This window comes from Exophiala aquamarina, assembly GCF_000709125.1.
Source record: "Exophiala aquamarina CBS 119918 chromosome Unknown aczIA-supercont1.1, whole genome shotgun sequence".
Classification (NCBI taxonomy): Eukaryota; Fungi; Ascomycota; class Eurotiomycetes; order Chaetothyriales; family Herpotrichiellaceae; genus Exophiala; species Exophiala aquamarina.
The window spans coordinates 212,239-233,681 of NW_013550587.1; the positions used below are offsets into that span (position 1 = coordinate 212,239).

At 49.5% G+C, this 21,443-nt stretch overlaps 12 protein-coding genes across 12 annotated transcripts; 5 read left to right on the forward strand and 7 right to left on the reverse strand.

The window, feature by feature from the left end:
* Positions 1-351: 351 nt before the first annotated feature.
* On the reverse strand, positions 352-830 carry A1O9_00085 (uncharacterized protein; the record flags this gene model as incomplete). The annotated part of the gene is made up of 2 exons (XM_013409249.1): positions 352-531; positions 606-830. 2 exons carry the CDS (start codon positions 828-830, stop codon positions 352-354), a joined length of 405 nt encoding a protein of 134 aa, XP_013264703.1.
* A 201-nt stretch (positions 831-1,031) lies between these two features.
* Positions 1,032-1,844, reverse strand: A1O9_00086 (uncharacterized protein; the record flags this gene model as incomplete). The annotated part of the gene is made up of 2 exons (XM_013409250.1): positions 1,032-1,180; positions 1,274-1,844. 2 exons carry the CDS (start codon positions 1,842-1,844, stop codon positions 1,032-1,034), a joined length of 720 nt encoding a protein of 239 aa, XP_013264704.1.
* A 1,272-nt stretch (positions 1,845-3,116) lies between these two features.
* On the reverse strand, positions 3,117-4,547 carry A1O9_00087 (uncharacterized protein; the record flags this gene model as incomplete). Its single annotated transcript, XM_013409251.1, has 1 exon — positions 3,117-4,547. The coding sequence occupies one exon, from the start codon at positions 4,545-4,547 to the stop codon at positions 3,117-3,119; it is 1,431 nt and encodes a 476-aa protein (XP_013264705.1).
* Positions 4,548-5,214: 667 nt separating this feature from the next.
* On the forward strand, positions 5,215-6,771 carry A1O9_00088 (uncharacterized protein; the record flags this gene model as incomplete). Its single annotated transcript, XM_013409252.1, has 1 exon — positions 5,215-6,771. The coding sequence occupies one exon, from the start codon at positions 5,215-5,217 to the stop codon at positions 6,769-6,771; it is 1,557 nt and encodes a 518-aa protein (XP_013264706.1).
* Positions 6,772-7,265: 494 nt separating this feature from the next.
* A1O9_00089 (ATP-dependent RNA helicase HAS1) lies at positions 7,266-9,220 on the forward strand (the record flags this gene model as incomplete). Its single annotated transcript, XM_013409253.1, has 2 exons — positions 7,266-8,897; positions 8,972-9,220. The coding sequence occupies 2 exons, from the start codon at positions 7,266-7,268 to the stop codon at positions 9,218-9,220; spliced, it is 1,881 nt and encodes a 626-aa protein (XP_013264707.1).
* A 278-nt stretch (positions 9,221-9,498) lies between these two features.
* A1O9_00090 (CMGC/MAPK/ERK1 protein kinase) lies at positions 9,499-10,945 on the reverse strand (the record flags this gene model as incomplete). The annotated part of the gene is made up of 5 exons (XM_013409254.1): positions 9,499-10,109; positions 10,158-10,475; positions 10,522-10,588; positions 10,647-10,779; positions 10,833-10,945. 5 exons carry the CDS (start codon positions 10,943-10,945, stop codon positions 9,499-9,501), a joined length of 1,242 nt encoding a protein of 413 aa, XP_013264708.1.
* Positions 10,946-11,835: 890 nt separating this feature from the next.
* Positions 11,836-12,753, forward strand: A1O9_00091 (uncharacterized protein; the record flags this gene model as incomplete). Its single annotated transcript, XM_013409255.1, has 1 exon — positions 11,836-12,753. The coding sequence occupies one exon, from the start codon at positions 11,836-11,838 to the stop codon at positions 12,751-12,753; it is 918 nt and encodes a 305-aa protein (XP_013264709.1).
* A 50-nt stretch (positions 12,754-12,803) lies between these two features.
* On the reverse strand, positions 12,804-13,839 carry A1O9_00092 (uncharacterized protein; the record flags this gene model as incomplete). The annotated part of the gene is made up of 3 exons (XM_013409256.1): positions 12,804-12,998; positions 13,099-13,260; positions 13,324-13,839. 3 exons carry the CDS (start codon positions 13,837-13,839, stop codon positions 12,804-12,806), a joined length of 873 nt encoding a protein of 290 aa, XP_013264710.1.
* A 461-nt stretch (positions 13,840-14,300) lies between these two features.
* A1O9_00093 (uncharacterized protein) lies at positions 14,301-15,092 on the reverse strand (the record flags this gene model as incomplete). Its single annotated transcript, XM_013409257.1, has 1 exon — positions 14,301-15,092. The coding sequence occupies one exon, from the start codon at positions 15,090-15,092 to the stop codon at positions 14,301-14,303; it is 792 nt and encodes a 263-aa protein (XP_013264711.1).
* A 1,553-nt stretch (positions 15,093-16,645) lies between these two features.
* A1O9_00094 (uncharacterized protein) lies at positions 16,646-17,044 on the reverse strand (the record flags this gene model as incomplete). The annotated part of the gene is made up of 1 exon (XM_013409258.1): positions 16,646-17,044. The coding sequence occupies one exon, from the start codon at positions 17,042-17,044 to the stop codon at positions 16,646-16,648; it is 399 nt and encodes a 132-aa protein (XP_013264712.1).
* A 1,452-nt stretch (positions 17,045-18,496) lies between these two features.
* A1O9_00095 (uncharacterized protein) lies at positions 18,497-18,932 on the forward strand (the record flags this gene model as incomplete). Its single annotated transcript, XM_013409259.1, has 2 exons — positions 18,497-18,573; positions 18,602-18,932. 2 exons carry the CDS (start codon positions 18,497-18,499, stop codon positions 18,930-18,932), a joined length of 408 nt encoding a protein of 135 aa, XP_013264713.1.
* A 51-nt stretch (positions 18,933-18,983) lies between these two features.
* Positions 18,984-19,455, forward strand: A1O9_00096 (uncharacterized protein; the record flags this gene model as incomplete). The annotated part of the gene is made up of 2 exons (XM_013409260.1): positions 18,984-19,389; positions 19,421-19,455. The coding sequence occupies 2 exons, from the start codon at positions 18,984-18,986 to the stop codon at positions 19,453-19,455; spliced, it is 441 nt and encodes a 146-aa protein (XP_013264714.1).
* Positions 19,456-21,443: the final 1,988 nt, after the last annotated feature.

A 21,443-nucleotide genomic window follows, 5' to 3' on the forward strand; every position in this document is an offset into this window, starting at 1 on the left:
GCACACAAAGGCCTTCACTGTTTGCGGCTGACAAGAACTCACGGCATTCACCGATGTATGTTTGTTTAGAAGCACAATAGGCTGGTCTCATTCAGCTCATGAAGTAGGCTTTGTTCTAAATGGTAATTCACCCAGGCTTTTGAGGCACCAAAGCTTAGGACAAAGGTATTCATTTGCCTGAGCCCTCAGTCGTTCATCCTAATAATCAAAGCTTGGACCGTGAGCCGTCAGTCCTGATCAAAGTCAGCATCATGTAATTCGAGATTGTTACAATTTTGCCATATCTCATGCCTCACAATGCAGCAGTGCATTCAATCTCGACCTATACACATTAGTTCTTGATTCCTTAGGCTAGATCGACCATTGAAGACTTGCATCAGTCTTGAATGGCAATTCCTTCACAGCAACACATGTCCGTGCAGGTCTTGGTTCCGGGATCATCTCGAGGACTGTTTCCGGTGAGTTCGTTGGAATGTGAATGGGGTAGGGAATTACGCACAGGCCGTGTTCATTGCGGCGTAGTCCTCCATGCTTGTAATATATATATTCATCTTCACCCAGCAGTGAGTCGACGGTATGCGCATCCATAAAAGCGGGCAAATTACCTTGAGGATATTCTGAAGGCTGCTTCCAGCTTCTTCAAGCACAACTTGGATGTTCTCAAGCGCCTTTTTGGTTCGATCGGCAACAGATCCTTCGACCACCTGCATGGTGGATGTGTCAAGACCAATGTGGCCGCTCACATAAATGGTACCATTATGAACAATAGCCTGAGAAAGGAGGTTGGACTTCAAGCCTTTCTCCGAGAAGACTACTTGTTTGGGGGCCATTGTGATATGTGATCCGTGACACGCCTGGGAACCTTTCTCTTGACGGCACTGATTTGAATGCCGGCGTTATTATGCCCTGAGTTGACCGATGGGTTTGATGAGGGCAGCTTCAACACATCCGAGGATTAATATGGAAGATGTATAGCCAGGGTTAGAAATGTAGGAATTGGTATGTAATATCATTTCTCGCTTCAGCACGCCCTATGGTGGGTACCAAGAAAAGACATAATCATCGGACATATCCGCCTGTTCCATGGATAGAGCGGTTATTGTCGGTATCAACTTTATCATGGTTCTCTGAGCAGTCCGTGGTTCGTGCCGCATAAACTCGATACCAAATTTCTGAAGCTCTGCTTACAAACTTAGTCAATTCCTGCCCCGTGTTCACCTGTACCAATCATAGAAGTAGCTATCGTCGTGACGGCTGCGATATCGGTGGGGACGTTCATGTTGCCGACGGCAGTCTCGGTCTTGACCTATCTGTCGCCACTGGTCTATATCATGTCTCTGAAGCCTGTCTCTCTCGTGTCGGAGCTCATCAACCTCTCTCCAAAGCTGCCCTAATCTCATTCGATCAGGATTGTCATCAAGAGCAGCTCCACCCACTTGCCAGCCTCGCGCCAACTCGTCCAAGTAACCTTGAGGCCGGTTGGCAATTTCGCTGATCTCGCCATCAAGTCGAGCAATGTGTTCACGGTGTCTTGCAAGTCTCCAGTCGTCCCCGTCACCGTCGCCGCCAGTGTGTGGAAATACAAACGGTGGGAGGTGCCAACCTCCACCGAAGTGCAAGTGATTCAATGGGTTCAAGAGAACATAGTGGATCTGAGGTTCCCAAACAACAGGGGCTATTGCCAGCATTTGGAAGGTGATTCGGATTCTTCGACTATTTCGAGCTCGGTAGTATTCGTTCATTGGTACCCAGTGAGTTCTCGAGAAGCAACCCCAGCCGCTCCGGATAGGTTGCCACCTTCGCCCATACAGCCACTCGTCGTTATCGGACCATTCCCATTGCATGCTGACAACGTGTTTTGAGGGTGTCCAACGTGATGGATGAGATGTATCTGCGCTTCTTTCTCTTCCCCTTCTTCAAAACCACCACGATCAGTTGACAGTAAGTCTGGGCAGGCAGAAGACATCATAAGGTGAGTGTCACGGACAACCTGTTCGAACTTGGCGAGTAACACAGGGATGTCAGCAGCAAACAAAGCCAAAGTAATTGTTCAAGGAAATCCAAGGGATAGTCCCAAAGAAGGGGGCAACGTTATCCTGATGTTGTACATCTCTGCAGCTACCCTCACCGTCTTGTCACTGATGTCTTCCTCATCCTTCCCTGTGCGCGGGCTGTGGAGAAGATGCTATTCAGTTGGCGGTTGTTCATTAGGAGCAGTCACGATGATCGCAATTCTTAGTCTCTCCGATAAGGGTTGAAGCTGTAAAAAGCGCCTTGCCAGGTGGTCGAATTTCCTGGATTTGGCTATCATTTCATCCTCGGTCCCCCAAAGACTATGGTATGCCACTAGCAACTCAACTGCCCGAAGCCTTTGCCATCCATCTTCACGCTGACCTTTGATCGCCCTGCGGTCTCTGATAAAGGACAGCACCCTAGTTTTGATAATTTCTCTCCGTTGTTTGTCGTTCAAGATATTGTGCTCTAAAAATGAAGAGTGCTCTCGGATCTTCGAAACAGTCTGGTGGCTTCTAAGTCATCTCGGTCCCTTGCCGACTCTGGCCTGTTTATATGGCGGGGCAGCAGCAATCGCTGGAACACTCTGTCGAGGACTCGCGTGTAGAGTTGAAGAGTTGGCAACTCTGTCATAAATGTTGAGCTTCTGTGCTTTGACCAATGCCAAGTTTTGAGACGACAGGGGAATTGAGTTGAGTAAGAGCCTAGTGGATTTCGGGATCCCGAAATGGGAGGATCATTGATCCTTGATGATTGATCCCTGATGTCGAAGTTGTGGTTGTTGGGCCTCTGTCTATGGGTTGCTTTGCACGAAGATGACTTGGAAGCGGTCACCTTCAGTCTCCATTCCTGAGGAGATCATTCACATATGACCGAACTAACAATGATAATTGGGAATAATGTGATGCACTGCCTCTTGAATGGCGGGTGCCGTCCGAATAACAAGTGATATTTCTATGATACCAATGCGACCTCACGAAAACAGTCTGAGAGGGGTGAAATGGTGGACAGTGCAAATAAGCCAACGGGTCCAGCCTTTTTGTTTGGAAGATGAACATGTTCAATTCTCATTTTACCAACATCTCACAAGGCATTCGAACACTTCACCACACACTTTCCTTTTTCATCTTCTGAGCTGCTTTCGATAATCTATCGGCACTGTACTGAAAGCACTCTGGCAACCCGGTGTCTGCCCACGTCCCCCCCGTGATCATCTTGACCAGACCCGGCGCACATGTGAAGATCCTGGCCATTCCATGTCCGTTGAATCCTGCACAGATATACTGTCCGCGCAACTCGTCAATGGGTCCGACCAAGGGAACCGAGTCTGGTGTCATTGCGATGATTCCTGTCCACGCATGATCGAGACCTTCGCCATGCCGCAACTTGGTGTTAGACTCGGGAAACATGACCTTGAATCTTGTCATGGCATCTTCAACAATCTCTGGGTTGAAGGAAGAATCGTCGAAGCTCACGATTTGAGCCTTTGTCGCTGCACTCAGCTCTGGATTTGCTCTTGAAACACCCAGTATAACTGTGCCATCACCTTGCCGTTGGATCAAGGAGTAGAAGTGATGCATGCTATACCGCAGCGACATGGTGCTTTCGAGCAATCCCTCTCCCGAGAATGCCTGGCTGGGGACTACCGAATGCGCCTGAGCCTTGTTTGGTGTAACGAACGTATCTAACTGTGGAAGAAGCGCAGCAGCGTAGGCGTTTGTGCAATGAATCACTTTCCTCGCTAGAATGGTGCCGCGAGGTGTTTGTACTTCCCACTGCTCGTTTGATCCTTTTTTCACCTGCGTAGCTGGGCAGTGTGTCCATAATCGGGCTCCTTGAGCCATCGCACTGCTCAGAAGCCAGTGTGCGAGCTTCGCAGGATGACTGCTCCCGGCAGGCCATTCATATGCTGCGACCGCGCTGGGCACACGAGTCCGTTTCTGAGCCTCTTCCCCTTGATAGAATTTGACGTGGCTGACATTTCCACCGGCCTTTTTGAATGCCTCGAAACTATCGGCTTCGTAGGTCGCAAATTCGGGTGTGAGGCACACGTCGAAAGTGGTAGTTGGGTTGAAATCGCACTGAACCTGGTGTTTCTTGACGAACTCATCAACTCGTTCAAAGACCACCTTCTCATTCTCAATGATTTTGATGGCTTGTTCCGTGCCATGCAAGGACGCATATCCTTGGAAACCTCGAAATGCATCGGGCCTCACATGTCCGGCATTGCGCCCAGATGCTCCTGCGACTGCTTCACGAGCTTCCAGTATGACGATATCAGCACCATTGACACCAGCCTCAATGAGAGAAAATGCAGTCAAGGCGCCTGATATGCCAGATCCGACAATCACAAACGGTGACGAGGTTGGGACCTTAGCTTCAGCATTGGCGTTGAGATGCTTGAACGCCCTTGAGGTCCGATGCCAATACGAAAGACAAGGAGAAAGTCCTGGCAATGAAGTCCCGACGTGGGCCATAGCAGTAGCACCGCTCTCTACCGACCGGGGTGGTGGACTGACACTATGGGGTGCCATTTTCCTGTTTCTTCGCCAGCCAAGGAAGTCAAGATATCCAAGCCTGAATGCTTCCTTATCTCAAGCTAGGGGGCGAGAATGCTTTAATCTATGTACTCGCCTTTCCATACCACAACACCTCGGCTAGTTATATCACTTTGGAATGCTGAGCTCCGTTGATAAGACATTCCCCTCAGGTGCTCAACGCAATGCATCCCCACATAGTAATTATGGATTCGATCCTTCAGGCGACTTACTCATTTCGGCATTTCCAAGCAAAATCGGGATGAGGGAGCCAGTCAGGGAGACCCTTGGAGTACCAGGGCGCTGATCACCGGCATTTGGGTTCTCGTCTCGAACTTCTTCGTATGCTCTCGACAAGGGTCTCCGTTACTGATGCAACCTGGTGAGGTAGGTTAGTGGCAGTCAATCTGCAAACCGATGATTACCTGGACACTCCAGCCACGCGATGATCTGTGAAATATATCTTCTGAGCCATCAGGCGACTTGTGATCTTTTTCCTTTTTCCCGGATGCTTTATCAACAGTTCATCTGGTGGAAGAAGCGGTACAATAATACCCCGTTCATAAAGGAATAGATCTGTACCTAACAAGAATCCATGCCCTGGTACGAATAGAGCAAGCCCAGCACCATCCCAAAGTTCGTCAGGCACAAGCAGCACGCCACAATGGGAATCTTCAATGGCTTCCGGCAGTCGACCAAAACAATTCCTAATATCAAACTGGAGCACCGCTCGGCAGACGAGAGAAGTCTAGTCTTCAGGCTGGATCTGTTTTTCATGACATTTGGCTGTCTCTCCCAGGTCATCAAATATCTTGACCAGCAGAACATCAACAATGCCTACGTCTCAGGAATGCAAGAAGACCTTGACCTTCGTGGCAATGAATTGAACTATTTCACGACATATTTCAACGTCGCATACTGCCTCATGCTCATTCCGTCTCAGGTCATCTTGACCTATGTTCGCCCATCCTTTTGGTTGTCCGGGTTAGAAATAACCTGGGGCATCATCACCGGGCTCATGGCCCTGTCCAAGCACGCATACCAGGTCTACATTCTTCGCGTCTTTCTGGGGCTGTGTGAAAGCAGTGCCTGGCCGGGAATGATGACATTGCTCATGCACTGGTACACGCCGGCTGAATTGGCCAAACGGATGGGTTTCTATCATTCCTGTCAAGCAATTGGGTATATGATGAGCGGCGCACTCCAAGCTGCGATCATGCGGACAATGAACGGAACGCACGGTCTTGCTGGATGGAGATGGCTATTCATTGTTAATGCCATCATCACCGTGGTCTGGGGAATGATGGGCTTCTTTATGTTGCCGGACTATCCCAACCGAACCAATCCACGCGCCTTCTGGTTCAAGCGAGTCCACCAGGAGGTCGCAATGGAGAGACTAGCAAGACACAATCGTGCTGAGCCAACGCATGTTACTTGGGCGGGTGCGAAGAGAACCTTTTCTGGCTGGACAGTTTATTTCATTGCCACCTTGTACATCGCCACTGTCCTGGCAAGCTATGGGTACAACTACTTCTCGCTGTTCCTCAAGTCATTAAAGAATCCGGATGGCACCAGGGTCTGGTCTGTGGAAGCTGTCAATGTCATTCCTATCGGCGGAGGTGCCATCAACGTGGTGTTTGTATGGATCTGGGCTTTGCTGTCAGATTTCCTCCGTACTCGATGGACCTTGATTATTACCCAGGCTTTGATCGGCTTAATACCCGCGATTGCAATGTCGGTCTGGACCTCACACCCCCGTTCAACAACGCTCACGACCGCCTATGCTGGATACTTCATTTCATATTTATGTCTTGGCACAGCGCCTCTCATCTTCTCATGGCTGTCGGATCTCCTTCCACAGGATCCGGAAGCTAGATCACTTATTGTTGGGATGTCTGTTGCAGGGTATTATGCCATCAGCGCGTGGTCACAAGTCCTAGTATGGCCGGCGAAACAAGCTCCTTACTATAAGTACGGTTGGCAAACCAGCATTGCGCTTTGGGTGTTGATCATTGCCATGACGTGCACACTGAGATTCATTGATGTGAGATATTTGAAACCAAAGCGAGATGCCTACAATGAAGCCCATCGCCATGGAGAGGTGATGACTGGTGAAGAAGCTCGCAACTCCGACGATGGAAGTGTCGGTCGTGACAGTATGATCAAGGACATTGAAGAGCAAGACCGCAAGGATGTGGGCATTGCCGTCAAGGGGATATAATGCACTTCAGAAAAGTGCAGGGCCCATGATGGGAGAGCAGGGCGTTTGGACGAGGGGATATGAATCGGAAGCGCATCAGTGCTGTAGGCCTTATCTCAGTCGCAAGACAGCAAGCCATTTACCGTATTCTACCATCTAGAAATCTCTGTTCGAACTTGTAAGCGATCTGATCCAAGATGGTGAGCACATTTCACGACTAATTAGCCCAACGAGAAGGAGAAAACCTTTCAAGGCTGATTCAAGGGAGGAAGGCCGGAGCGACGGGTGCCGGTATTGCTAGTAAAGCCAGATCCCGGCTAACTTTCCCATTAAAGCTGCGCCCCGCTAGCCGCTTTTAGGCGAACCTCCTTATCGTCACGTGGAGATAAATTGTTGTCCAACTGCGAAAAAAATGTTTGAATAATGACCCATGCTTGAATTTCTCTGCCCGCTTTACACGGGGACCAGCACTCTTAATACTGCTCTTGACTACTGAAATAGCGTCGCTTTCTATCATGGATCCTCAAACAGAGAAATCTCACAAACGAAAAAGAAAGCATGCCAAAGCAGTCCCTGCAGATGTGGAGCCTGAAGTCGTAGATGCACCATCAAGAACGAAGGTGCCCCGTTCCAAAGCCATAAAGGAGCCACGAGAGAAAAGCAAAAAGAGGAGAAAGACGGCGCACTCTAGCGAAGATGAAGGTCAAGACCAAGACCGAGAGGCTGACAAAACCCAAGAAGAAGAAGAAGAAGCTGAGGTTGATACACCCCTTGCGAACGGTCAGCCCATCGAGCCAGCAGACCGCTCACCCGAGGTGGACGAGGACCACGACGGAGGAGATGAACTGGAAAAGACGGTAAACACAACAAATGGAACAACAGAGACGACCACTGATGGTCTACCGACTGATTCTGTGCCCTCGCTACCAGGCGCAGATGCAACACCACAGCAGTTCTCCGAGCTCAACATCTCGGAGAAGACCATGAAGGCAATCCAAGAGATGAAATTCGAGACCATGACTGAGATACAGCAACGAGGAATCCCGCCACTACTAGCAGGCCGAGATGTTCTGGGCGCAGCAAAAACGGGGTCTGGAAAGACACTCGCATTTTTGATCCCGGCGGTTGAAATGCTCTCAGCTCTGCGGTTTAAACCTCGCAACGGGACTGGTGTCGTCGTTGTCTCGCCTACCAGAGAGCTTGCTCTCCAGATATTTGGTGTGGCAAGGGACCTCATGCAATTCCACAGCCAAACTTTTGGGATCGTCATTGGGGGAGCGAACCGAAGCGCCGAGGCAGAGAAGCTAACCAAAGGCGTAAATCTTCTCATCGCGACACCGGGCCGTCTCCTCGACCACCTGCAAAACACGAAAGGATTCGTCTTCAAGAACACGAAAGCGCTGGTCATCGACGAGGCGGATCGAATCCTCGAAGTCGGCTTCGAGGACGAAATGCGGCAGATCGTCAAGATCCTGCCCAAGGAAGATCGTCAAACGATGCTCTTCTCCGCAACGCAGACCACCAAGGTCGAAGACCTCGCCCGCATCTCTCTGAGACCTGGCCCGCTCTACATCAACGTCGACCACAAGAAAGAGCACAGCACGGTCGAGGGCCTAGAGCAGGGGTACGTGATCTGCGAGAGCGACAAGCGGTTCCTGCTGCTCTTCTCCTTCTTGAAGCGCAACCTGAAGAAGAAAGTCATCGTGTTTATGTCGAGCTGCAACTGCGTGAAATACCACTCCGAACTCCTCAACTACATCGACCTGCCCGTCCTCGAACTGCACGGAAATCTCAAACAGCAGAAACGCACGAACACCTTCTTCGAATTCTGCAACGCGACGCACGGCACGCTTGTCTGTACAGATGTAGCGGCCAGGGGGCTCGATATCCCCTCCGTGGACTGGATCGTGCAGTTCGACCCACCGGACGACCCGAGAGACTACATTCACCGAGTGGGGCGGACGGCGCGAGGCTCCAACGGGAAAGGAAGAAGCTTGATGTTCCTGCAACCAAACGAGGTGGGATTTCTCAGTCACCTGAAAGAAGCTCGCGTGCCAGTGGTCGAGTTCGATTTCCCGGCTAAGAAGCTCGTCAACATCCAGAGTCAGCTGGAGAAGTTGATCACCCAGAACTACTATTTAAATAAGGTGCGTTCATGTCCACCCCGTACATGCTTTTCCTTGACCCCTTCCATCCTTTGAACAACGCTGAGTCCCTCCAGTCTGCCAAGGACGGCTACCGTTCGTACCTGCAGGCATATGCAAGCCACAGCCTACGGTCTGTATTCGACGTGAACAAATTAGATCTGGTGAAGGTGGCCAAGAGCTTCGGGTTCGCAACACCACCGCGCGTTGATATTCAGCTCGGAGCTAGCATGCACCAGCGAGACAAGAAGCAGAGTCGGAGAGGCTATGGGAGTCAGCCAAAGCATTCCGGACGTGGGGGACATGGTTTCAAGCGCAGTAGTTAGTCGTGAGCTGATTGGCGCAAAAACATACGCACTTGAACGAACGGTACCGGGTGTCATATATGCATAAGATTGTTCTAGCGTTATGTAGCCATTGCATAATAAAGTCCGTTCGCCTGGGGCCCAGATCTACGAAGCATGCAAATGCTGTATGGGCCGGAATAGCATTGCAATTCAAGCAAAGAAAACGAACAATGAAAAGACAGTACCAAGTTGATTAAATTTTTTTGGGTCATCGGAACTCCAGCAATTCCATATCCAGGAGGATAAACACTTTGTTTCTATCGCCTCAGTAAGTCTGAACCTGCCTGTAGTTCATGTTCGAGATCATTTCCGTAGGCCGTACTGGCTTCTTGGGGTCGGGGATCTTCCTGCTTCCATTGATTTGGATTATCGGGGATTGGTACGTTGATATTGGTCGAAGGAGTCTGACTGGGTTGGTGGCGGACATGGTGGCGGAACCGGAGGACTTCGTCCAAGATCATTTTTCTCATTTCTTGTACCTCATCAACAACCTCAAAGGCGAAGTCAAATGTTTTGGGGCATGCTGGCTCGTCAGAGGCATCGTGCCAGATATGCAAATATTTATGTTCCAAAGCATCTTCGACATTGATACGCGACGAGGGATCAAATGCCAGCATTCGATCCAGGAGGTCCAAGGCGTCGGGGTTTGCTTGAGGGAAGAGTCTCTGGAACAATATCTTTGGCATAAATGGAAGATTGCGAACGTATTCCTGAGCGCGCGGCGAACCAATCCTGGACAGGGTTTCCTCGTTAGGGGTTCCCAGGTAGTGCAGAATCTGATTGAGCTGATCCACATAGTCACGACCCTTAAAGAATGGTCTGCCACCCAGTAACTCTGCCAGGATACAACCAACTGACCAAACATCGACTATCAAGCATTAGTGGTCGTTTCACGTGAGAAGCATTGCACACGTACTGGCTTTAGTATAGCTTTGGAAGCTTAACATGATCTCCGGCGCACGATACCACCGAGTCGCGACATACTCAGTCATATACCCGGCATTTTCCTCGGGGTCCTGTGAAAACCCTCTGGCAAGACCAAAGTCACAGATCTTGAGCTCGCAATCGGCGTTGACGAGCAGATTTCCCGGTTTCAAGTCTCTATGCAGCACATTGGCGGAATGGATGTACTTGAGACCGCACAGGATTTGATAGATGAAGGATTGAAAATGAGCATCAGTCAAAGGCTGGCCAGATCGAATAATGGCAGCAAGATCACATTCCATCAATTCTGCTCCAATGTCAATGAATATTCCAAGGCCAAACTAAGGGTAATTTACCCTCGTATAGATAAGTTTCGTTGAAATTGTCCGGGCGGGGAATGTCCATGTCATAGAGACAGGCGATCTGCACAATTTAGGTTTCCGCGTTCCTGGCAATGGCAAGGTAAGAATAGGGCACTTACGTTTCGATGACCTCGGAAGTGTTGGAGGAGCTTGATCTCACGCAAAGCTCTCTTTGCGAGAATCTTCTTGCTGAAAACATTCGTGACCTTCTTGATGGCTACGCCTTCGCCAGTCTGGGCATTGGTAGCTGCGCTTCAACCAGGTCAGCTACTGTTTTTGAGCGCCCAACGCGATCGAGGTCATACCAGACGATACCATATGCACCTTGCCCGAGCTCCTTTGTGACAGTATATCTGTCATCAACGACGAAGTCCTGGTTAAAGACTTTGAAGACCTTGCGGCCTGCGAGATCACCCATTGTTGCTGTTGACTTTGGCTTCGGCCTTTTCTATCTCTAACAGGGAGCAATAGGGATGAAGAGGAGGACTTGGACGACGATGGTCAAGGCTTTTAAAGGCTTGCCGAGCCAAGCTGAAGATATTAGAGGCAGACAAATGGTAGTGCGGCTGAGAGATAGAGTTGAACTGGTGCTGACAGGGCTGCGGCCAGCGAGATCAATAGGGCTCGGAGGTGGGGAACCACTGAAATGTTGCAACGAGCCACTTGCGTAAGAACTAGTTGGTACCACGTAGAACGGGATGATGCAAGAGGGATAATGAGAGGAGGAGAGGTAGAGAGAGAGGGCGAGAAAAGGGGCCGATTCCCAGTACCTTTGCCCTTCTTATTTGAAGTTGGGATTCGGATTGCAACTGGGATGAAGGCTGAGGCGAGACTTGAGATTGTCGGGCGCTTGCAGCGAGCGGTCGGTTCGATGTGCAAAGTGGCAGGCGCCGGCTCAGGCTCAGGCTTGCGATCGCAGGCCGAGTCGCACCTGCAGGTGCAGTTCACAGTTCACCATAGCAGCCGCGCGCGCAAATAGGCACACAGGCAGGCACAATGTGAACTTCGCAGGTGGGGGAAAAGAGGGGCAAGCGCCAAGACAAAGCCTGAAACACGTGCACGTCCAAGTCACGAGTCACGAGTTAATACAGGGAAGTGTCTGAACATATGTGCATTATCTCGGGCGGACCATAGAACCCTCCCCGCCACAGTCAGCGAGGCCTTTTTCCGACACGGCGAGTTTAAAACAACCAATTTAAGGAGACCCCACAATTTTGTTAGGTTGGAACCAGATGTAGAGGGCTTTGTTTCTAAGTAGACTCCCCATTCGCTGCCCAGAGTGGCATTGATCTCGTTCAATTCAGCCAAATGGACGAGCTACTCACAAAACATCTCAAAGAAAAACGAGACCTATCGTCAAGAATCGCCCAGAAAAAGAAGAATGCTACTAAGAAGACACGAAAAGGCGTAACCGACGAGTGTGAGAGACTAGAAAGACTGCTGGCCGAGCAACAGGCAGCAGAGATTGCGGAGTTGAAACCCCAGGATCCCGAACAGCTAGACAGGGCTGTTGAAGGACTTTCTATCGTGGACCTTGCTGCTCAGCACCAAGAGGCACGTCATTCTACGCCAAAGGATTTGGCTGCCAGTGCGGTCGACTCTCCAACACCATCTGAGGCCGGGTCTGACTTTCACCAACGTAGCAAGAAGCCAAATCGCCAAAAGGCACGCCTTGCTCGGCGGGCTGCCGAACAAGATGCTGCGGTAAGCGCCGCCGAGCAGGAAGCAAAAGACCAACCCGACCGCCGGGAGCAGGAACAGTCGTCAATGAAGAAGCAAATGGAATCCCTCAAGTTGCGAGAGACTTCGATCCGACCCGATGGACATTGCCTATTTTCTGCATGCGCACACAGCATGCCTTCAGACACTCTTCCCAAATCTACTCGGAATAAAGAGCCTTATCAGACAGTAAGAACATCTGCGGCAGACTTCATGTCATCACATCCAGACGACTTTGCTCCATTCCTCGAGGAGCCTCTAGATACTTACATCACGAAGATCAGAGACACGGCGGAGTGGGGAGGGCAGTTGGAGTTACAGGCCATTGCACGGTCCTACAACATTGATATCAATGTGCTTCAAGCAGATGGCCGGATTGAGAGAATCCGCTCAGGTGCCTCGGACAACAAAAACGTCATTTGGCTGGCCTACTATCGACATAGTTTCGGCTTAGGTGAACACTACAATGCTCTGACCGAGGTTGAACAAGGCCGAGATGTGACATGACTGATGTTCGCTGACACGGTATAAGCATGCGTGTCTCTGACCTCCATGCCTCAGTGATGTCTCCAAATGGCAATGTAGTCCTCAACATTGCCATTTGCGTCCTTCCCGACTTGGTGGGTATCTGCAGGATGCCAATGGCCAACTCGTTCCAGGGCATTGGAGCTGTCTGGTGCAAAGGGGTTCATCATGACACTTCCAGCCTCGTTGTATTTGACCTCTTCACCCGGATGACTCAAATGCTCCATCTGCAAATATTCAGTCAGCAGCCGTCGCTCGGAGATGAAGATACTAGCAAGAGACTGGACAAGGCCATCGACGTAATGGGTACAATGACGTTTAACTTACGTAGGCACTTGGAGGAGAAGCCCAAGGAGGGCCACCAGATGTCCCTGGTTTTTGTGTCGGGAATTCCAGACATATCAGATTAGCAAGAGGAGAAGGGCGAAGCAGCTCTGTCATCCTTTTCGACCAAGCCGGTCGCATGGAGATCTGCATGGCACAGAAGAACTACACCACGTCTTGTATCAACCAAGGTATCCGCGGGCAGTGCGTCGATAATGCTGTACTTACAGTGTAATCGTAGATCAAATCGAACTTTGTGTCCTTGTCAAGACCTGCATCGACAAGCCAATCATCCTTGTAGAAATCACCTCGTACAAACTTTCGACTCCCCCTCCCGGCCGCCTCGTCCTTGACAGGATAGTCGTTTGCATGCTCTTCCGCAAATTTCTGACATGCGTTCAAGGCGCCCTCAGGATACTCCAATCCAACTACATCGTAACCAAAGCTCTCGAGCAACAGAACGTCAACGCCTCTGCCACAGCCAGGTACCAACGCTCGCTTTCGACGCTTCTGGCCATCATCCTCCACCAGGGCACGACCAACCAGATCAACATGATTCTTCAGAGTATCTGCCAAAGCAGGTGATGGAGCCAGACGGTCCCAGGGTAAGAAATTGCCGTTCGACCAGAGCTTTGCCCAGCCCTGGGTGTATTCAGAGCCTTGATATTCCGAGAAATGACGCCTTAGTTCTGCGCGAGCTTCTTCCACAGGGAGGTTTCTCCCTTCGGTTTTCGCTTCTGCCATCTTTCAAAAATGAAACTTGTTGGGAGTTAGTGCCGTCGCTCAAATCGCAGATGAGGGACTCGCAACAATGACGGTACTTTGAAGGTGGCGATATTGACGTTGTGTCCATTGGTCATAGGTTGCGGTTCCGGAGAACGCCACCTCCTTCCTCAGGGCCTCGGCCCACGTGAGGTTGACATTTGTGCGGATTGCGAGGTCAGATTACTGTACCTATTCATGCCTACTATGTCGGTCAACGAATTATTACTTTTCTGAGAGGCAAGGAGGAAGACGCGGGGAAGAGAAGATCGAAACTAAGAAACTTCTCCTCAACGTCGAAAGCTCAAGACATGCCAGTGTAATGTCATATTTCTTGGCAGGCTTACAGCATCTTACGCATCAAACTATTCTGGCTCTTAGGGTTCCAGAACTTCTTCGGAAGCGCTATATAATTAAAGCCCTCGTCTCTCTCTGGGTAATTTTCAATGAAAGAAAGACCCTCCCCCGATGTCAAACATCTGGCCGGTGATGAACTCTGCTTCAGGACTGGCGATGTACATGATAGCATGTGCCACATCCTCCGGTAGCCCAGTCCTTTTCACATACTGCTGATTCAAAATCTTTGCAAACAGTGGTTTGGCATGTGGAGCGGCCAGCGTTGTCTCGGTTGCAATTAATGTCGGTGACACGAAATTAGCCGTCACACCAGGACCTGCTTCTGTCGCTGTGGCTTTTGTGAATCCTGCGACTGCGCTCTTGGACGCTGCATAAACTGCCAGTCCTGGCTCGGGCTTGACGATTGTTTGACTCGAAGTATTGATGATGCGTCCGTATCGCCGGTTTTGCATGTGTGGCAAGGTTGCTTGAGTGAGGAAGAAACAACTGTCCATGTTGACTTGGAAAATCTTTCGATACTCTGCCGCTGTGACATCTAGTAATGGCTTGGCCGGGTAAATGCCTGCTATGTGGGCGAGAATATCGATCTTGCCGAGTGTCTGTACAATGTCATTGATGGTCCCGTGTACCTGGCTCTCATCCGTAAGGTCACATCTTCGATGGGATGCAATAAACCCTTTCGAGACCAATCCTTGTTCGACCTGTTGAAGCCTCTCTTTGCTGAGATCCACCAGAACGACGCTTGCACCTTGCTCCGCGAAGAGAGTAGCAACTACCTGTCCTATACCCTGAGCCGAGCCAGTGACAACGGCAACTTGATCCTTGAATTTCTGTGGGTTAAGCACAATACTTGGGCTATTCGATTCGTTGGGACTCATGTTGGATGGTATCTGGCTCTCACGCACTGACATCGAGGGAAACGTCGTGTATAAATACCCTCAGCCGAGCCCTGCAGGTCGCTTCTTCCTTGCATCCACCCGCAAGTGGGCTAAAACCAATACCCTGTCTTGGGTCAGAGCGGCCGAAGCTCTTATGGGGTAATTGGCTAAGTTTTGGCGGGTCTAACTCGGACCGGGATCTGCAACCCTTATCCGTTTGGCAAATGAAATGTTCAAGCAGGAGTCTACAATCCTAAGTTCAAAATTGTTCAGTCTGATAATGTTTCTGTTGCCTTACGCTGAGGTGAGTTTGACCAATCCCTAGACAGACATTAAACCATGTGCATGACGAGACTAGAGACTTGAAAGTTGAAATTCCTTGGTATGCCTCACGTAAGTGCAGCAGTTGCTGGTGGCGATCAAGGCAATGGACGCTCTCCAAAAGGAAAGACTCGTAAAATCCTTTGCGCTTTGAGGAACCTCAAGTGAAACTGCTTGTCCGTGGAGCTAGTGCTGATGGGTGGTTTCGACGTAGAGACAGGTTGAGACAATTTAAAAGCGCCCTCTTGGATAACAAGGATAGGAGTGCCACTTGAGATGAGTCTATCTGACCCACCTTTCATATTTCAAACAGTAACGGAAAGAAGGACAGTCTATATGACTGGGCGTCGGCGGCAAACGAGACTGATTTGACTTAAAAATGCTGCCAGCCTGATCATGTACGTTTCCTCCTTCTCCCACTTAGACTCTGAGAGCCTCTTTTAAAGTGCCTGAACGCCTTTGAAATCATCCGTTCTGGCTCGATGTTGGCTTCCTGTGGTGGTATTGAATTGCAGCCAGCTTTCTTCACCTTTTCCGCCGATTAAATTCATCAGGCCGCTCTTTGTGCCAGGGATCACCCGTACAGAGGACATTATCTTGGTTTCGAAGCAACATACATATGTCAAATAGTTCAGCATACTACGCGAATAGAACATATGTTGCTAGCGTGAGCTAGTCGCTCAGAACTGAGGCCTAGTCCGGTAGAAGGTGATTCTCATTCTCTCCACTCAACTTTGTCGAAGCCTATTCCACAAGAAGGCGGCCTGTGAGCAATATTGAAATATGTCATCTTGGTGTGCGTTGGTACTGGTCAAGCATCCTCCAGATACCAATATACTTATCTTTGTCTTCGATGCCTGTCCACAGAAAGCCCATGAGCACCGATCTGAGTTCCGGCCATCCCACGAGGTATGAAGCACCGGTGGCAATCACCTTCTGAACGAACCAATCATGGCAGGTCAATCCGTAGCTGGCCACGGAGCCAACACTCAATATCCAGAAGAGCAGCGAATGAGCAAACGTGAGTTCTCTAAAATCATGGCTCATCAAAGACAAGGTTTCCTGCAACATGGGTGCCAGCACTCGGAATTGTGGATGCCTGAGTGGATTGCCACGGAGGAAATGGTGCACAAGTATCAAGGAGGCGAGGGCAGTTACTCTCCAAGAGATATTGTGAATTGACTGCCCAATGATGCTCAGCCGGCTTTCGACCTTCAAGGACATGTCACACCTCAACATTCTTTTGTGGTCTTGCAAGATCGACATGGGCCTCGATCTTTGAATCCCACAAAGCTCATAAACGTCTTGAAGTGCTTCGACCACTTCATGGCGCCGGAGACTGTTGACTCTAGATTCTGGGGTAAAAGCCCAATAGGCGAACCTGGTAGAGCCAGTGGATCACGAGAATGCCACGATAAATCCCAGATCTCTGCTGGTGGAAACATAGGTACTGTTCCAAAGGTTTCGGAATAGAAGATGTCTACCCAGCGGATTAACCTTTGTAATAATAACTGCAAAGGTGTGGTAAAAGATGTGAAGCCCCCTCGCATTTCGATAAGTGCTCTCAAGCCATTCATGTGCAGGGTTGCGGCTGCCCTGGTGCCATGAAGTAGCTCTAGATGTGCCACCATCGTGACAGAAGCGACGGTCTGGTCTTTTACTGTGTCTTCTGGACTCGATATCCTAGCATGACAAGTGATATTGTCGAGAATCTATGTCGCATGATGTTCGGATTGCCTTCGAGCCAGGTGGAGGCATCCTTGCCTAGAAGTCAACTACCGACACCCATACTCCAAGAACACATGGTGGCAGAAAATGCCAGCTCGTCGGAAAGAGCGAAGGGCGACCATAGTGTCTGTCCACTGACTGGACACCAAGGCCTCTTTTCGTAATGACAGAAGCGATCGACCAAGACTTCATCCCAGGACTAAGTTTCATTGGAAGAACACCAAAGGGGTCTATACGTGAAATACCAAACAAAAGCAGTGGAGGTGTTGCAAGCTGCAGCAGGGTTCGCATATCGTTCGTGCTAAGGCCTTCTACTTTGGCTGCTACACTCTCCGGTAAGTTGACTCTCTTGATATAATTGGGGGCCAATGAAGTTTGCCACGAGTCCTCCTTTGGGTGATTTGCAACGGCTGAAGCAGGGATGACCGTCCTCGGACTGGGGCTAAGTTTTATTTCGTGGCGAGCTAGTCGAAAGCTTCGTTTTCCTGCAGCCGGGGATGGTAACATATGAGGCAGGAAGGGTTATGAGAGCTACTCGTCTGTGCTCGCGTCTTGACCTGGTTGTGCATAACGTGAGCTCTTCGTAGCGCATCATTCTTGGACTTCCCTTGGGGCGTAGCTGTGACGAAGATGTATTTGGCTCCACTTCTGTTTTCGTTGCTTGTCATTGTATGTTCTCGAAATCTTGGTCTTATCATTTCTGTCCTTGAACTCGCTGTGCCTTAAGCTCGCCAGAACTGATTGAGAACTTTGCTTCCCTTGATTTGAAATGATATTCTCGGGTATTCGTTGGTCATCATGAATACTTCAAGAGTAATCAGTACCTGCTACATCGCCATTCGTTTGCAATGACCATGGCCAAAAGTCTGCAAGATTCAAGCAAAACATCTTTTGATGGATGTTGAACATCACATCTTCAACCTCGAGAAAAAGACTGATGTCTTAATCAAGTAATTCATTTCTTGGCAAAAGGTTACCCAAGTTATTCTGCAGCATTGTGGCTTGGGGAACCCCTTAGTACTGGTTTTCGCTCGATAGATTGTCTGGAGCATGTTTCATTGGTCTGCTCAACGGCCATGATCACGAATTGGGCAAGATCACTCCAGTGCCAGCAGCATGCGCACTATGATTACTTGGGTTGATGCCTTGTAAAGGCTTTCTGATTCATCATTCGAAAGAGATGAGTAACGATACAACATCGGCGAAATGACTCACAGGGCCACCGAAACTGAGGGGACCCAGTACTTAAGTAATGAAAGAACCCGACGAAATTATTCTACTGGTACCCCAAGACTAGAATCGTTCAAATCAAGTTCAGCAAAATAACTATAAGAGCGCCCAAGATCAGGACCAAAATGACAACCTTCGTCACAAATCATTTGAAACCCTACGAGGCCCTGACCTCAAGACTCTCTTCACAGCCCCCTGAAAGGTAAATCCGTCTTCATTACTGGTGCGAGTCGTGGAGTTGGAGAGCATATTACCCGCGCCATTGCCGCAGCTGGAGCTGCTAAGATTGGTATTCTAGGTCGGGATGAGAAGCGTGTGCAAAGCGCCAGAGAAAAGTTCACCAAAGAACATCCCTTCACGCAGTTCCTAGGATATTCCGCAGACATTATTGACGAGACTGCTATTGCCATCATGCTCAAGGACTTTAGCGTTCCTGACGTCCTAACCAGCAATGCTGGCGTATTCCCAGATGATGGGCCGTTCATTTCTCAAGATTTGAAGCGATGGTGGTTGGGGTTTGAAACGAATGTCTTGGGTACAGCAGTCGTCACTCAAAAGTAACTTCAGGCGAAAGGGCCTACGGCAGCGGGAGTCGTCTTCGACTGTTGTACAATGGCTGCCCATATGCGCTTCCCCCTGCATGTTTGGTCAGGCTATAATAGCAGCAAGTTGGGAGCCGCTCGAATTTTTGAAACTCTTCGATTCGAGTACCCTGAGGTCCGGCTCATGAGAATCCACCCGGGAAGCGTTGAATCCGACAGATTTACCAGATCTGGAGCTTCCGAACCTCCGGGCGGGATGACAGATGGTGCCTTATCAGGTCAATTCTTTGCGTGGGCTGCAACCGACGAAGCAGAATTTGTGAGAGACCGATTTCATTGGGCGGAATGGGACATAGCAGAACTCGAAGCGAAGAAAGCCGAAATCATTGAGAAAGATCTCCTTTTGATAACCATAGGTGGCTTTAGCAAAGGATTCTGGGGATCCAGTCGACAAGAGATAATCGCAGACAACCACCGTAAGCTGAAAGAGCTGTATATTAATGCAAGAGTCACCTGTGGCGCAGATAGAAAGGTACGAATAAAGAACCGTCACTTTGAAGCTTCCTTCAGTCCGTGCATGCCTCCCTCAATATTGGAACCAAATCAGCCATCCCAGATTCTGCGAATCAAATAGTATAGATTACACGTTGGCTGTAGTCATGTTCCTACTACCCTCCTTTGCAGAGCCAAAGCCGTTGGAGCCCCGTCGCATCCTTATCGCTTAATTCTGTCCTCTGTCGCAAGGCAGGGTTCAGAGTTTACTCGATTAGAGACGTCGACTCTAGTGAGTGCTCCCAATTCGATACTCCTAACACCTGCCTGGCTGTAGCGATGTCCAGAGATCAGATATCGTATTTTTGCCTTGATTGTTAAGTAGTGCAAGATTCACCGGAGGACAGCACTTGCACCAGATTACAGAGATCAATCATATTTTGTCAGTTGATCCAGAGGGCAAGGTATATTCAATTTTCAGGGATTGACGGCCTATGTACGTTGCTTACACATCGATCTTCGGGACTGACATAGGTAGGCAAAGATGGACAATACCGCAAAGTTGAAAAAATCGAGCAGGACTTGCGCCACCTGAGGGTCCAGCCGTGATATTTTCAGCAAGCCTCTGCATAAGTCCGAGCGTGCACGGGGGGGACGGGGGGGGGCGCACTGTGGAGCTTGAAGCTAGGTACTGGTGTCCGGATAGAGGAATTTGCGGGCCTCTAATGATATGGCTCCCTCCACCGATATATTTCGGATATGTTTTCTGGCTTTGTCTACGGGTTTCAATTTTGCATCTTTAAAGAATTGAATAGAGTCGGTTACGTGAGTAGTCCCTTCGGGCGGATTGGAAGTTGGCGCAGTACTCTGTATGTCAGCAAATACGACAGCTCGAGAAGAAGATTGTTGGAGGATTTGGACTGTACAACTGTACGGGCCAATCGATACAGGCAAGTCAGCGTAGTTGAGATTTCTTGTCTTCTTCTACTCTATGGTCAACGTTCTGGTTTATATAGAAAATTACTAGGCAAATGACCTCCTGGAGCCTATTTTCCATGATTCCAAAGCATTCCAGAGGCTGTAGCACTGACTCATTGCTCGTCGTCATGAGGTTGCCTGCGCTAGTCACTTTGGCGCCAACAAAGATCGTAGAAACAAAGTAGTGGAGACAGACTCAACATATAAAATAACACTCCCCTGTTTGAGGTTGCACCAGAGCCTCGATACTTAGGCAGATGACTTCGAACCATCCGCGGAAGTTATTTCGTATGCATAGTATCGTTTTTATTTTCCTTGTTCGTCCCAATCTGCCTATCAACAACATGTGGGTCATTATGAGAGAATCTGCCGCAGGGCACTTTTTGCGGCTCCTCTCAGTGCGAGGCGTCCTGACTTATCCCGAAGAGCATCAGGATTTCTGAACTTCCATCGACTTGCCACTCAGCATTTGATCGTGGACAAAGATCTTCAAACAATTCAGATCGTCAAGCCGAAAAGCCCGATGAGCCAGATATCCGATGATGAGGAATTCACGGGTATGGAAGTGGCACCGACAGTCCTTCACCTTTTCACCAGTCGAGAACACAGTATTGCAACAGAACACACACCACTGCTAGCGCAGATGGTCTTGAGGCCAAAGAGATTGTTCCCATGCGCACCAGAGATGGCTTGATTCTAGTGACTTGGTATTGTCCAAACGATCCAGCCAACCCACAAATTGGTCATCTAGCAAGAAGGTGTTTATCACAGCTCAAATCTGTATCTATACCTTCTCTGTATACATTGGATCGTCGCTTTATGTGGCAAGTGTTCCGGATGTGATGGCGTTGTTCAACGTCGGCGAGGTGACCGCAGCACTCGGCCTCGCGTTGCATGTCCTTCCATAGGGTATAGGGCCAGCGCTCTTCTCTCCCTTGAGCGAAATTGCTTTGATCGGACGTAACATTACATACATTGTCACCTACATACTCTTCGTGGCACTCTGTGTTGCGATTTCCCCGGTCGATAACTTCCCGGGACTCTTTGCTTTGCGTTTTCT